The sequence below is a fragment of the Chelmon rostratus genome, chromosome 15, assembly GCF_017976325.1.
Source record: "Chelmon rostratus isolate fCheRos1 chromosome 15, fCheRos1.pri, whole genome shotgun sequence".
Taxonomy (NCBI): Eukaryota; Metazoa; Chordata; class Actinopteri; order Chaetodontiformes; family Chaetodontidae; genus Chelmon; species Chelmon rostratus.
The window spans coordinates 4,379,606-4,395,793 of NC_055672.1; the positions used below are offsets into that span (position 1 = coordinate 4,379,606).

A 16,188-nucleotide genomic window follows, 5' to 3' on the forward strand; every position below is an offset into this window, starting at 1 on the left:
AGTATTGATACATCAATGTGTCAGTAGTTACTGCTGTAGTTTAGTGCTTTATGTAGTGTTGCTTAATCTATAACAGTGCATCATATTCCTGATGATCATCAATGTTTTGTAAGTAAAATCTTAATCTGCAAAGTAACGAGGATCTGTAATTGTCAGATAATGCAGGAGTATCGTGAAATAGACATATTCATGCACAAGTACGTCAAATTTGCAGTGTATTTGAGTAAAGTTACAACCTACCACAGTCTTTTGCATGCACAGATAACACAGTATATCCCCCCACTCTCTCTCTCGGTCCATGTGAACGGATTAGGATCAAGGATTATGGGCAGATGTAAACCAGAAGTCGAGCTCCAATCTAATTCTGCTGCCATCACAGCGGAGGAAATGTCACGTTTAGGGTCAAGATTAAGCACATCCCGCCTCCATTTAAAGCATGACCTCGTTTCTATTGCTCCACATTTTTGATTGACGGTACTGTCGTCCAATGGGAACAGAGAACGGGGATCTCGGGGCTGCCGCTGCGCAGATGTGTGCGAAGAGGACAGCGCAGGTTTTAGTGAGAGGAGAGGTAGCGTTAGAGAGGGACTCACGAACTGCTGAGGCACCAAAACACGAAAGGTGAGCCCAAGATTATGTAATATTACGTTAAATATACTTAAATTAAGTGTGTAATTACAGTGATTGTGTGTTTCATGGAATACTTTAGTCGGTTATAGCCTGCCAACTCTGGAAACAGAGGTGACATTAGCTAACTTAGGCTGCGTCGTATTTGTCAATTTAAAGTAGCTTGTACACAACTTTTAATGGCTAACTTCCGTTCGCTAACGTTATTTTCACGACATATTTCAATAATTTAGAGGCAGGTATACGTATGTGTCATTTTTGTGCAGCCTTTTTATGTCTTACCAACCTTCTTAGTCGGTTGTTTTACCAAAAAATAGTCTTTGTTCGCAATATTTCAATAAGGTAGGTAGGTAGCATTTTCTATGCTCCTTGTTGTTTCTGTGTAGCCGTTTTTAATTGTTCCCAACCGACGGTGGCTGTTCGCCAAAACTGCCTTGTGAAGTTATTTCCTCATGCCAACATATAAATCTAAATGTCTGTACTTTCGCTTCTGATCAACTCTTGCATGCGTGTCTTTTGCTTGCAAGCTTCCTGAGGCTGAAAAGAGAGACAGAAGACATGAAGCAGTTGTTGTGAGATTTTACTCAAACACATCTGTTATGCATGAAATTTGATCCAGAGACTTGGAAAGCCGAGGAGACTGGCAAGACTGTCAGACCTGCTTTCTTAGAGGTCATTCATTTGGCTCAGTTCTGCACGATTCGACCTTGTTTCAAGGTGCTTTTTTGTCCTCCAACACAACCTTCCTTGGTTTGTTAATCTGCAGTCTCTCATCAATTTAGATGCATGCTTGAAAGTAATCTCTCTCTTTAGGCCTGAACACGATGCAGTATTTAAACCTGACAGGCTGTGTGTGTGTCAGCTAAACCATGACCTCTGAGGGCTAATGATACAACGAGGAAGACTTTGCTCTTTGGTTGCTGCCTCTGACATTTATTCCAGTGTGAGACGCAGCCAGATTGCTGCTGTCCCACGTTTGCACTAAACTTCAACATACTGCTCTGCGATGTCCTGTGAAAACGTTCCCCCTGAGTGAATCTGACAACAGATTACTACAGATGACTGTTTAGGTACAAACATAGTGAAGGTTTTAAGGTGTATTCAATACAAAAAAAGTGTGGTCAAGCTTCCTCTTTGACCCTGTAAAGCCTCAGCAATGAGTGGGTGTGTTTGGAGTATGACGTTTGAGACTTCCATGCTGCGCAATTTAAGTTCAGATATTAAACTGTAGTCTGGAGGTGATTAATCAGTGACTAGTCAGGACCAATTCACTTTTCTCTCCAAACAACTGCAACCTTGAAATGTGGGAGTGTCGTCCTCTCCTTGAATATTACAGAAAAGGGTTGCAGCTGTGCAGATAGTCACATCCTGTCTTTTTAAATGTTTCTCCTGAATTGAAACAAAAAGGGAAAATGTGATTTTTTTTCTCCCATAGCTACATGCTGGCTGATCTTCACTTTCACTTTCAGTTTCATTGAATAAAAATCCCCGAACTGTGTCTGCGATCATTGCACACAACAAAGATCAGGTTTCATCACAGTCTTTTGCGTACTTTAATATTTCATGTAGTAAAGGGGAAGCTTAGAAGTAGGGAATGTGGCCAGCGTGCATCGTCATCTTAGGCGGTGTCTAACAAGTACAGTGTGTATTAACTATCGAAGTACCCCTTTGCAAAATTCCACCATATAACCTGGCATCAGGAGTAAAAGTTATTAACATTTCTTTCTGTTATCGGTTTTTGTCCACTTTCTCATTTCACAGATGTCGTTTGCTAATGACAAACTGTACAAGGGATACCTGGTGCGGAATATGTCCACCATTGTGACCCGGGTAAAAGTGAGAGAGATAGTGACCCGTTTGCCTTGCTTGTCTGATCATGACAGGGTAGGTGTCATTAGCTTTAAGGAACTTGAACTGGGGCTGGGGAGTGTTTGACTAATACTGGACTAATGTAGTGTATTGGTACTAGTATGCACATTTTTAGACACTTGTGCTATTACAATGCCGAAATTTCAGTACAAATGTCAAAAAACATGCTTTCTCCAACTGATAACTCCTCTAATAAACTGACATGTTTTTTTCTCATGCTTTTTTTTATGAAATCAAATTTTAGGAAAACATAGAGGCAAAAAGAGAGACATGTGGCAACTATGACGGCATGGTGCTTCTTCTGGACTGTCTAAAGAGACGAGAGAACTGGCCGGAGCAATTCATCGCAGCACTTGAAGCCTGTGATCATCCAACTTTGGCAGCTGAGATTAGAGCAGAATACAACGCTCTGAGAGGCATCAACAGTAAGTCAGCAAGTATTTGTATTATTGTGTAGAGTTTAAGAAGTATGCAAAGATTAGAAAATATTTGGCACTACCTCAAGTCATTCAAAATGTTTTTCAGGTTCCCCATCATCTAAGTAGTTTGTGAGATAAAAAGGGAATATTTTGCCCTTAAATTAAGTGTATTCCCTATCTAAATTCCTCTCTGCTAAATTGGATTACCACACAGTGTTAGCAACCATATTTTCAGTTTAGCCTTCTCCTGAACAGGACCACATTGTTTCCCAGACCTTAGTGCAGAGTGTCCCAAGGTCATCTCTATTCACCCATGCATGGACAGTTCACTGGCAAGTAAGAGTACTATGTCGCACAGTTGAAGTGAAACATTGTCCCCTTGCTTTCTGACCTTTGATTTAGATCTCTGTGCAGAATTGTGAGGAAGAATGTTGACCTTCTTGACCTCGGTAACTGAGCATGAAGCTCAAAATGACAAAATCCATCATTTATAAATTGTCAGGGTGAGATATACTGTATGTCTTCTGGATATCTCACAGTTATCTATTGTGTTGTGCTACACACACACACACACACACACACACACTACAAATAGAAAAGCATGGAGAAACAAGTTATCACAGCACAGTAGTTGAGGACAAACAGCAGGGACAATAATGCATCAAGCAAAAATAAAACTTGCTTGTCCACTAGAGCCCCCTAACATTCATTTTATATTCACTAATATGTTACATTAGTGTGATTTTAAGAAGTTAAAAATCATATTGAACATGAGGTTGTTTCCACAAAACACTGCCAGGAATAATTTGCTGTATGTTTGCTGCACTAGTGCACTTGAGACCCCAGTAAATGGGTAAATGACAAATGATGTACTGTGTGGTTTCAGGGTTAGCTAGTCCTTCAGGCGCTTTAGTCATATGCATTCAAAACAGATTTAAATGACAACATTGTTTGCTCTGCCCTAGATTCCAACCCCAGCTCCCCTCCAACGACTGTCATCAGGGCACACGTCCATCCAGCACCATCTGCCAGTCATCTGTCCATCCCAGAGAGTGGTGGAAACAGTCAGGCTGCTGTTGCTCAGCCAACCGAAGCATCAACTCTTCCAGAGCCAGCTACCCAGCCTTCACCCCCTCTGGAAATTCCTGTGCAGCCACAAGCCCCCCAGAGCTCAGCAGTCCAAGTTGCTGAGGCTGTTTCCCCACCTGAGCCTGTCGCTGAGCTTCCACAGTCAACTCAGATTGAAGTGGCACCTGCTCCATCAACACCTCCTCCATCCCCTGAAACCCTGCACACTCAGGCAACTATAACCCCACCACCTCGCAGGGAGAGTAATTCTCACCAGGAGCCAGTGGAAAACTCTGAATCAGACATCCAGGATATCTCTGCTGACAATGGTGTGATTCCCGATCAGGTGAGCGCAAGAAACGGCAAGGTATCGATCATCGCTGTGGCCACTCCTCAACCATCCCGTCCCGTTGATCAGTGTGATAGTCCGCCCCAACCTAATATTCTCCCAGCAACATCCACTACTGCGGTGGTCAGGCCACCGCAGAGTCCCCCTCCAAGTCAGATAATCTCAGATGTGAGCAACGGATCCTCTTTCCCCATGATGACCCCAGACAAGCCTCCAGTCCAGGACACCACCCCTCCTGTTGTCCAGCAGCCTGAAGAGACTTCTGAACCTCCTGCCACACAGGTGAGTTGTTGAGTTGACTTTTTCTGTAAACAAAGTTGTTTTTACATTGTTTCTGACCGAAGTAAGTTAAGTGAGCTCTCAACAAAAGTGTTGAATGGATTTCCTTCCTCATAAAACATCAGATTTTTGAAATCTTCGAAAGGGCAAATTTTGCATTGTTTACATTCATGAGCATGCAGTCGTCTTCTTTCTTACCTTTGCTGGCACATTGCTGCATTAGAGCTGAGAGCTCCCAATCTGTGGAATAGCATGAAACCTTTGGTGGAAATGTTTATCACATAGCCACATGCTCAGGCTTGTGCATGACATACAAACAAAACACACTCCTTCAGTTTAGTGTACACCTGTACAAATTAGAGGAATCTAATACAACAACTGGGCAATAATTTCTACCTCTGTGAATCTTATAATGTTGACACTAAACACTAAATCAGCGAGAGAGCGATTCAGCTAAACTTTAAGACAGAAGTGTGATTTCACTAGACTGCATTATAATGGCACGTCTTTCATCTTGTCAGGCGACATTCACATACATGAGAGGTAGACGAGATGTTAAAGAAATAAACTTGACACACATTCATCAATTTCACCTGCAGGTTGTTGGAGGCAGCCCACAGGCAGAAACTCCAGCTACAACCTTCCCCCTGCCTGGTGCTGCTGGGATGGACGCCTCTCTCTCTGATGACAACACCATGTGTCTTAGCAAGCCAGGCCACCTCATCAGCATCCAACCACAAAATCATGGCAGCCCTTCTGATCCTGCACCCAGCTCGCCAGTGGGGCCCTACTCGGGTAACAGTGAGCGACTGGAAATAAGCAGTGCTGCTGTGACCTCTACCCACGTTCCTGCATGTTCTGCTGTCAGTTCCACCACTGTGAATACAGTCTCTGCACTGCCATGCCAGGAGAACGGTATAGCTCTTAACCATAACGAACCGGAGGAAAACCACTACGAGTCACCCTGTCAGAGTTTGGAAATGCGGGAGGTGCGGGTGAACGTGGTGCAAGTATCCGAGGAGATGTCTATCCTTAACCTAGACGGCCAAAGCTCGCCACCGCAAGCTCAAAGCATCAATGGTGAAGCAGCGAAGGAGATCACCTCTGCACCCCCACCACCCACCATTGCTGCTGATACTGTATCGAGTGTAAACACCCCTGCCAGTGAGAACTACCACCCCTCTGAGCCTGCTCCAGCTGATTTTTCACCAGAGCTGAAGACGCTGCAGGATTCAGAGGAGAAGACTTCCTCTCCCACCCTGTCAAATAATACAAAGTACATTCTGACTGCTGCAGGAGTGGGCGCCTGTGCACTGCTGATGGCGTGGAAGTTTAAGAATTAAGGGGATTTAATATCTTAAAAGGAAGGAAGAGAAGATTAGGCTTTAAGGCGTTGGAAAGAGGATCTTAAGGTTATGGTGCCTTATTGTAGTCACTGACCTGGGCTAGCATGAGGCAACTGTTTAATAATTACCCATAGTAATAATAGCTGACTTGCCAGACCTTTGATCATGTCATTACTTACATGCCTGTTATGAAGCTGTGGTTTTATCCTTTTACCATTTAATGAAGCTGACCCTAGTGAGTGAAAACCAAATCTACCCTTTTTATTCAAGTTAGAGAACTGGGTTGAGATCTCAGGTTATATATGCACTTGCTGCAAATATAGGGTTTGTAATGATAGAAATATTTTTATGTTCACTTTTGTGATAAGCACTTTCAAGATAGGAGTCTTGGCTGAACACCAAATTACCTGAATTTTACTGGATGTGGACTGTTGATGAAAGAGTACCAGCATCACACACAGTAAATTTTTCTTTTCCTGTTGATAGTGGGAAGTGGTGCTGTAAATGATGGCTAGTGCACTGTCTCTATTTATTTGTACATATATGTACACTATATAGATATCAAATTATGTATTTTAAGAAATGCAGATGAGTCAAAAACATTCCAAAGCAGTTATAATGTCTCAGATATTCAGCAAAAACACCACATAATTAAATTGCATACTTTGCCAATGCATCTTTTCATAGTCTAGACCAGTTGCTCCCAACTGTTTTCAAACCATGGCCGTCTCTGATCATGATTTTTCCTTCATGGGACCATCCTGTTTCTTTCTGAGCTAGAAAATGTGTTAAATGACAAGTAGCTGTCATGTCATTAGCTGCATACTTAACTGGGTTTTGAAATGATGATTTTTGATGATTTCTTCTGCTATGATGTTTGAAAACATCAAGTTAATGATTACTTATATTTTTGATGCAATGAGATAAGGCATAAAAATGTACAATAACAAATTGGACATGAGCAAATCATGCTGCACTCGGAAGGAACCGACTTTGGCAACCACTGGTCTAGAAAAGCAACTGTGTGCTTCCTTGTCATTATTTGGTGTAACTGTTTGAGATTGTATTTTATTTTTCCATAGGTTTTCTTCCCCGTTAAATAGAAATAAGTTTGACTGTGTGATGTTCTGTGAGATGAGATTTTACTGTAAATAGCATTGTCAATACAAGAAATGTCACGGGAAAAAAAATATTTTGAAGGTTTTTGCACATTTTAAGAGGACATTTGAGCTGCAAGGATGCTTTGTAGATTAACTGTATCGTCATTATGGTACATATGTAAATTGTAGTGTCAGTTAAAGTTTGAGTTCAATTTTTATGCACTTGTCTCTAGCTCTGCACTTGAAAATCACTTAAATAAACCTGAAATTCTTAAAAAATTATGCAATTTGCATGTTGAGTTCATGAAACCACAAGTTTATATCAACTCCGTTTTGGTCTTAAAGAACAAGGATGACAGAACATCCAAAAAACTGAAGAAAAATGTGACATCAGCCTCTTTTTATCAACTGTTTTTTGACTGGGGGATTCGCATTCTGATTAGTTGTGGCGTCCTTCAATCACCTACTGAGCCCGCCCACCGCAGTCTTGACAGCGAACATAAAAACGACATGTACCGCGGCCGAGTGTAACGACACAGCTACTTAGCTAGCTAATTAGCTAGCTTATAGAGCCTCGGACTTAATTGTCCACGGAAGTCATTGAGGTTCAGCGGTTTTATTTATCTTAAACTACAGCATATATGTAGCTAATTTATAATTTCAATGGCGTTCAATGGCCACCAACGCGACGATGAAACTATCGACAAAGACGAAACGCCCACGAAGCAGCCGCGGTCTAACAAGGAGATGCCCGGTTATTACAGGAACGAGCCCAACAATGAGGCATCCGCGTCCGCAGGAAGAGCCGCATCCGACCGGCGGACCTCCAACTCGACGGCGAGGCAGCGGATCGACTCGGTGAAGAAAACAAGGCCGCGTAGGTGTTAACATTGCCGGAGTGGGCTTAGTGTATTTGCTGGGAAAGGCACCGTTGCATGTTTACAAAAAAATCAAAGGCGTTCCCCACAAAAGACAGCCAGTGAAAATACAGATTTGGTAAGAAAACCCTGTAATGGGCTGGATAAATTTTGGGCGGAATAAATCTTAAGTAGCTGCATAATGCGCTGTGATGATGCTAAATCTGAGAAAACCATTTTGGCATTGCTATTACAATGTAATATCGGTGCGCTGCAATAGCAGTAGATAGCCAGAATCTGTTTTGCAACAAGATGGCGTTCGCGGTACACACTGTACCGCTGCTTCTGTGGATGGAGCTGCTTATCATTATGTCGGCCAACAATGAGACATCAGCTCTACTTGTCCGCCCTGTCTCTAAGCATTTAAATATTAAACTGCATGGTGTCATTAAACGAAAAAATGTTGACTAATGTACATTTCTTTGCATTTATTATCTCACATATTGCAGCATTTCCCTGGTTTGGGATGGACATTGGAGGCACCCTGGTGAAGCTGGTGTATTTCGAGCCCAAAGACATCACAGCAGAGGAGGAGCAGGAAGAGGTGGAGAACCTCAAGAGCATCCGGCGCTACCTAACCTCCAACACTGCCTATGGTAAAACAGGCATCAGGGACGTGCACCTGGAGCTACAGGACCTAACACTGTGCGGCAGGACAGGGAACCTGCACTTCATCCGCTTCCCCACGCACGACCTGCCAGCCTTCCTGCAGATGGGCCGCAACAAGCACTTCTCCAGCCTCCACACCACCCTCTGTGCCACAGGAGGGGGGGCGTACAAGTTCGAGTCTGATTTCCGCACGGTGGGTCTGCAGTTGTTCTCTTCTGTTTGCTTTTACAGGCTGGACAAGAAGAAGAGAGGAGAGAGTGATCACATCAGCATATATGTCATCACATATTAATAGCATTGGATGGAAATTCATGTAATCATGGCAAAAGTGATGGAGAGCACCTTCAATCCACCGCCAGTGAATACTAGGATGAAAAGGGCGTTTTATTAGATTAGTTTTATTCTTAAAGTCCTCATGCAGTTGGCAACAAGTCAAAGAAAATGTATTTTCTGGCGCATTGTTAAGATCACTTTTTGCCTTCTGGACCACGAGAAAGCATTGGTTAATTAGTTTGGACAAATTAAACAGTGATGACGATGAGATAAATCACATAAGATAAGACTTTATTATTCCCCAGGCGGGGAGAATTTGAGTGCTGCATCATCTGTCCCTTCAAGTGTTACATTTTTATTGAACTGTGGGATGTACAATTGCACAATTACCTGTTAATTTTGGCAAGAAAAAAATCTGTCTTTTGGTAAATATTAGATACAATAGATATGACTTTCCTTTCTGTCTTTCTTGGTGAGACATATTCTAGTTGAATTTTAATAAAGGTTCCTGTTTTCTTGCCCCCCCTGCTTTCCCTCCTACCCCAGTTTCCTGCCTGTGTCCTCTCGTGACCACATCCCCTCACTGATGTAATCCATGTTCTCTTTCCTCTCACCAAAAAAAAAAAAAAACAACAAATGAAGATGGCGGACCTGCAGCTTCACAAGCTGGATGAGCTGGACTGTTTGATCAAAGGGGTGTTATACATCGACTCGGTGGTGTCCAGCGGACCCTCAGAGTGCTACTACTTTGAAAACCCCACCGACCCCGATCGTTGCATCCAGAGGCCCTACACACTGGAGAACCCTTATCCTCTGCTGCTGGTCAACATAGGGTCTGGGGTCAGCATCCTGGCCGTCTACTCTGAGAGCAACTACAAACGAGTTACAGGGACCAGGTAATTATCTGTGATGGAGATTGACAATGCACTGGCCAGGTGATGCGTGAGAAAGTGAGGAAGAAAGAATGAATCTATGAACTAGCTAGCTAGCCACTATATTGTTTACTATGGGTTGTATTGTTCATTTTCATCTGCAATGATGGTGTTTTTTACAATGAAGACAACTCCCATGATCCCACACAGTCGTCAAACTTGGTCATATTGTGTGTTTAATTTATGTTCATGACGAGTCGGGCCTTCGTCTGACACTGACAAAGATTCAAGAGGTCAGATATTATTATGCAGTCTTTGTTAAAGAAAGACCAAAAGAAAACAAACTTTTTTTGTTGAGTGCAGCATTACACATTTAAAGATACAGTGTTTTGCTTTTAGTGTCACTGGCCCCAAATGAACAACAGAACCGTGACTCGAGGGGACCACACGCAGGCTGAGACAAGGGTAAAGTGAGGCAGGGATTTGCAGGACGGTGCCCTCCATTCGAGCAGGTGGCCTGTGTCTCCCTTGAGCCTTTGTGTGAAAAGTAGCAGCGATTTTATTTATTTATTTTTGTTTAGCCGTCGGTTTCCAAACCACTTTCTTCACCAACTGCTTGCTGTGAGTTGAGGTAAAATAGTTCTTTGTTAGTTTGATTTGGGTTTAAAGTTTGAAAAAAGTTAAACTCACAGTCCTCACTCCTCCTAGTCTCTCCTCTGGTTTATTTTTACATGTGGTTTCTCTGTCTGGTGGTTCTGAAAGGGACCCATGAGTGCTTAGTTCTACCTCGACATAATGGCCCTTTGTGCCGAGAAGGAAGCACTAGATGACTGTATTTGAATTGGGAGTCTGTATAATGTAAATAACCTTTTTTGAAGAGGTCAGTCATTTTTCTTTGCCCTCGATTTCTAGACTCCGAGCGAGTTACGATCTCTGCACGGTCTAGCAGTGAATTTATATTCCAGACATTTCTAGAATACTGAAGTCCAGATGAAACAGCATTTTGAGCTTCTGTATCGTGAAGCATTTCAGAGTGAAACAGAATATGCAGACTGGATGTAATGTTGGGAGAATTTGATTTGAATGTTAAAATCAGTGTGTCATGACAAATATGGAGAATTATAGTGATTCAGAGTTGGATGCTAGCCTCCATTCCATCATAGAGAACAACTTGCCCCCCTTTAACACCTTCATCACCCTTGTTACAAAGCAGGCTGAAGTATCCCGCAAACTGCAGGTGGAAACACTCCACTGTAAAATGCATTGTGCATAATCTTATAACCGCTTTCCTCAAAGTGACTCATTTCTAGCCAGCGGACCTGTAACCATGGTATTTTGATGCAGCAAACACCCGACGACATGCCGACCTACTGTGCTGTGGCCAGCTAGCTAACCTATGAATCTTAGTTCTGTGCCGCTAAAATACGATTGATTGATGGGTGGATGTCATGATATCATTGGTTGAATTCATTCAATTGAAGCTTGTGTAAGCACACTTCATATTTTGTTTAACAGGAAGAAAACAGGATTGGATTTTGATTTAAGAAAACAGAAGTGGATTTTTGTGTTTTCCTTTGTTTGTGTTTGTGTGTTTTTTGACATATATTGTTGAATATCTGCACAGTATGACCAGGGATGTGATCTAAATGGATTTAAACAATATTTTTCATTTTATCTCGACTCTAATAGCCGATGTATCATCTCTGTTAATGTGTGTGTGTGTGTTTGCAGCCTTGGCGGTGGGACCTTCCTGGGCCTGTGTTGCCTGCTGACTGGCTGCTCTACTTTCGAGGAGGCTCTAGAAATGGCTTCTCAAGGGGAGAGCACCCGAGTGGACAAGCTGGTTCGGGACATCTATGGGGGCGACTATGAGAGGTTTGGGCTGCCAGGCTGGGCTGTGGCCTCAAGGTGTGGGTTTACAGCAGCTTTTTTTTTTTTAACCTGTAGGACACAAGCTTGTTTTAAATGAAACAGGAAACCAGGACACTGCTAAATTTAATCTGTTTCCAATCCCATGGTGAAAACAAGAAGCCTTGATATCAATTCAATGCACTATGAGCAAGACGTTTTTATCCACAGATGGCCAGCGAATACCAACTTTCAATATGTGTAGCTTCCAAATGTGTTTTAAAAATGATTTGATCTGAAACAAGCTTTTGGGATCGGATGTTTGATGTGTAACGGTGCTGAACTTCCAATCACAGCTTGTGTTTTGATTTGGCAGTTTTGGCAACATGATGTCGAAGGAGAAGAGGGAGTCGGTGTCCAAAGAGGACCTGGCCAGGGCAACACTGGTCACCATCACTAATAACATCGGCTCCATCACCAGGATGTGTGCTCTAAATGAGGTTAGTAACCGGGGTCGGCCTCTAACTGTAGTTGCAGGAGAGTATTTTATTGGTGTTATACTGGCTGGATGTCAAGAAACAGCGGTGAGGAAGTATTTATTCATTTTGATCATATACTTACCAATTAACAGTGGATTGCAGCAGTCAATAATGATGTGATGGCAAACAGTCATCAAAGGCCTAACTGAATCAGATAATCAGAACAGTTGACGACAGTGAGGCGTCCAATGGATATCAAATATCTTGGTACGAAAGTTGCAACTGCAAAAGTGTGGTGACATACAGATGATTTTTTGTTTGTATCAGACTTAGAATTTTAATATGGGTTGTTATAAAAGAACTTACTTTTGATTGACCAGTGCGTGGAAAAATGCGTTCCCCAGCGGCGTCCCTGCTGGCTGTTTCCTCTTTGCGTTCAGCCTCTTTACGGTGCTGCCTTGTGGCGTCTTGATCAAGCAGCATTGTACAGGGCTATGAAGGCGTAGAGGAGGTAAGCTGCATTGTTGTGTGTCTTTCACGGCCCAGAGCAGGGGGTTTAACCAGTTAAAGACACATGAACCAGCAATGATGTTTAGCTGTCAAAGTAGCACATTTCAAAAACACAACCCTATTTTGTTGTCCAATAAATGTATAAATTATGTTTTTAAAGTTAACATGCAGATAAGATAAAAATGCAGAAAAGCAGAAATATAAGCATATTGGAGAGAAACACAGTAAAAGTATAAGCAGAGCAGTTTTCCTGTATGTCAGTGTGATTTATTAGTTGAGTTGTCTGTTTTATGGAAACCATAAATAGTTACTACACACACTATCTGTAAGACAGTGGCATGTAGTGTGTTTTTGCTGACATGAGTGTTCTTTGCTGCTTTATTTGGGTAAAATGCTGATGTGTCCAAGTACACCATACCTCTCAACTTCATTTTTATAGCTGCTGCTGCTATCACTGTCTGTGCTGTAATAAATAATATGATATGCAAGTAAATCATATCAAATAAGTAATATCACTGTCAACGTTGTGGGAGGAGGTTTTACAACTGCCTCAACATTTCCCAGTTTGAAATACAGATGATATTTGTCAGTTGTGTTTATACTTTTTTGAGGTAATACACTTATATTTCATCCTCATTCTCTCTCATCATTAAGAACATAGAGAGAGTGGTGTTTGTGGGCAACTTCCTCAGAGTGAACACTCTCTCCATGAAGCTGTTGGCCTATGCCATGGACTACTGGTCTAAAGGACAGCTCAAGGCACTCTTCCTCCAGCACGAGGTAAATAACTGAAACCCGTATTGACGTCAGACACCAAAAATGAAGTTTCATGCTTTCAGTGTTCTTTCCTTGTTCTTTTAGGGTTACTTTGGAGCGGTTGGAGCCCTACTGGAGCTCCTGCATCCGTCCTAATCCGTCCAAACTACACCCAAAGAAGTAGTTGTTAATCTGCTGCAAAGACCATTAGCACTTTAGTCTGTTCAGATGAATTCCACACTGTTGTGCCAGCTATTATTCAGTTACTGGTCAGTTTTGATTGTGACAGGCAAGCTGTCCAAAATTTGGAGGTCCTGTTTCATTCTCATAAATCAAGGTGCTTTGTAAAATGGTGGCTTCTAAATGTTGATACATATCTACTGTTGTGGTCAGTGGATGGAAGTCTGTGTCCTGCCCTCACCAAAGTTGTATGCAGAAAAGTCGACAGTCATCGTCAGCAGGACTTTTCAGAAACAAGCTAAGTTTGGTCTAAAACATCTCAAGGAAATTCACCACAGTTGCCTGAAATACTGTAGGTCAAAAATTACTCATCATCACGTAGTCTTCTTGTGGACTGAACTTACCGTCAGTGAGTATCAGGTCCTGGGCCAAATATGTGCAAGTACTTTGTAAGGTTTATGTTACTCAATGTAGGTAGCAGGTGGATGGGGGTTTATTCAATTGGACAATAGTGTGTGAGTTTATACTGTGGGTGCTTGAACATAAAGATCATCAGATGAAAGATTTTCCCAGAAAAGCATCATTCATCATTGTTGATTTGCAGAATATGTTGTTGAGTTATAGTTTGGTCTATAAAATATCAGAAAAGTTTAAAATGTCCAACATTAGTTTCCAGAAGTTGACTTAAAAGATTCTAGATTTGGCTGATCAATATCAATAATTCTAAACCCAAAGATACTTAGTTTACTATCATATAAATTAAAAAAATGCAGGAAATCTTCATGTTTTAAGAAGCTGGAACCACCAATTACTGTTTTTGCAATTCTATTGATTATCTGCCTATTGATCGACAGATCCTTTCAGCAGTTGTAAATGAACGCCAACAGCACTGGTTGGTTTTATAAAATACATGCTGAGCCGATTGATTGAGCTGAGATGATTGAACTGTGCAGCTGAAAGCACTCACTACAGACTGTAGCACGACTGACCCTCTGTCAGACAAGATATCTTCAGTCCTGCCACTAGGCTGAAACCAAACACTGAGACTCATTTACAACCACTTAATAGTGTTTTATCTTCTGTTAGCATGTATGTGTTGTCACCAGTTCAACTTTGAATGAGGGTTTGAATGATAAATTATTTTTTAACAGTTGCTGCAAAAAAAGCGGGCAGATTTTCCTCACTGGGTGTTGACACACATTTAAATTTACATTTTACATTTCAGCCTCCATTAGCATCATAATTGATAAAAATGCACATTGTCACCATTTCCTCAGATGTATTCTTTAATCATAAAATTAACAGTCATTTGTTTGTCATTTGTAAATTGTTTCTGCCTCTTTAAACGGTAAATATCTTCCTGTTACAGTAGTTTTTCTAACTGGGATCTCAGTATTGGTTAAGTTTATGAAACAAATTGTTTACTCCAGGCTGTTTTTAGCAACAGTGCTAGTATCAGGAAATCTAGACAATCAGTTTCGGGGTTTGTTAGACTGTACTGTAATGTATGAGTGATACATTTAAGTCCCTTTCTGACTCCAAACCCCTGCCCTGCTGAAGTGTCCTTGTGCCACTGCATCCATCCCCTTGTAGAGAGAAATCAGAGCAAGTTGAAAGCTGTTAAGAAATGTGAAAATGGAACATGGAGGTAAAATCAGGACACTATATCCCTGAATTTTTCCAAGGATCAAGAAAACTTCTTTTGATGCAGAAACTTGATGCACACCTCCAGTGGAGGTTCTGAGCCCTGTGATCCCCCAAACCATTTCTGTGTTGTTGATCATGTTTAGTATACGCTCAAATATTAATGTTTTGAATTTAATGTACTTCTTGGTCAGTCCCCCTGAGGCTTTTGTTTTATAAGAGGACTTCAGCAAGGTAGAACTTGAAAACTGTTCAAGCTTATGTCTCCGATGTGTTACCAGAGTTGTTACTCTTTCCATCATTTTATTTTATGCTTATCCGTCCCATTTTAATGTAATCTTTTTGTTTTCCGTTATCGGTCCATCGATGGATTACAGGGACCATAGTGAATCATAATCTACCTAATGAAGGGATTTGACTCCCGAAACAGTTGGAAATTCGGTGGACACAGTTTTTCATCTGTCAGGTATCTGAGATAATGTATCTGCAAGTTATACAGTGAGTTCATTTTAAATGAAGTGCCTGTCATGCTTTATGTATAGAATGCATACAACAAAGTGATTTAAAATGAGATGAACTGATGTGTAATTCTCAAGGTTTCCCTCTATTGTTTGCTTCTATGCTGCAAAGAAAACATACCTCTTTTGTAACAGATCGCAAATTTCTTATTGCACTGTCCCTATTAAATACAAACCTTTCAAATCGTGGTGACTAGTTGTGGCGTTTTTATGGAAGAATTTTTAAGGGGAACATTTCACATTTTGGGAAATAACTCGTTATCTTGCTGAGAATTGGATTAAAGATTTACACCACTCCTCAACTTGGAAGCTTAACGTAATGCTACGGCCAAGAGCTGGCTAACGTAGCTTTGCTTAGAGTCAGGAAGAAGGAAGTTCCCTGTCACCGGGACAGGTTGCCAGGCAACAATTGGACACTTGATGGAGTTACTGCTCCCGCCAACGGATGATAGAGCTCCAACGTCCAATAAGGGAGTTGTCTTTTAGACTTTTTTTCATAGAGGTCAAACGATAACTTAATTACTA

General features: G+C 41.6%; 2 protein-coding genes across 3 annotated transcripts; both read left to right on the forward strand.

Annotated features, from left to right (window-relative positions):
- The first annotated feature begins 538 nt into the window (after window positions 1–538).
- On the forward strand, window positions 539–7,332 carry mavs (mitochondrial antiviral signaling protein). Its single transcript, XM_041953504.1, has 5 exons — window positions 539–621; window positions 2,389–2,511; window positions 2,741–2,921; window positions 3,881–4,614; window positions 5,211–7,332. The coding sequence occupies exons 2-5, from the start codon at window positions 2,389–2,391 to the stop codon at window positions 5,952–5,954; spliced, it is 1,782 nt and encodes a 593-aa protein (XP_041809438.1). The 5' UTR covers window positions 539–621; the 3' UTR covers window positions 5,955–7,332.
- Window positions 7,333–7,562: 230 nt separating this feature from the next.
- pank2 (pantothenate kinase 2) lies at window positions 7,563–15,844 on the forward strand. 2 transcript variants are annotated; one of them, XM_041954521.1, is made up of 7 exons: window positions 7,563–7,934; window positions 8,424–8,776; window positions 9,499–9,752; window positions 11,460–11,636; window positions 11,953–12,076; window positions 13,220–13,345; window positions 13,427–15,844. In XM_041954521.1, the coding sequence occupies exons 1-7, from the start codon at window positions 7,721–7,723 to the stop codon at window positions 13,475–13,477; spliced, it is 1,299 nt and encodes a 432-aa protein (XP_041810455.1). In that variant the 5' UTR covers window positions 7,563–7,720; the 3' UTR covers window positions 13,478–15,844. The 2 variants fall into 2 exon arrangements, with proteins under 2 accessions (XP_041810455.1, XP_041810456.1); XM_041954522.1 differs by having other exon boundaries at window positions 7,922–8,053.
- Window positions 15,845–16,188: the final 344 nt, after the last annotated feature.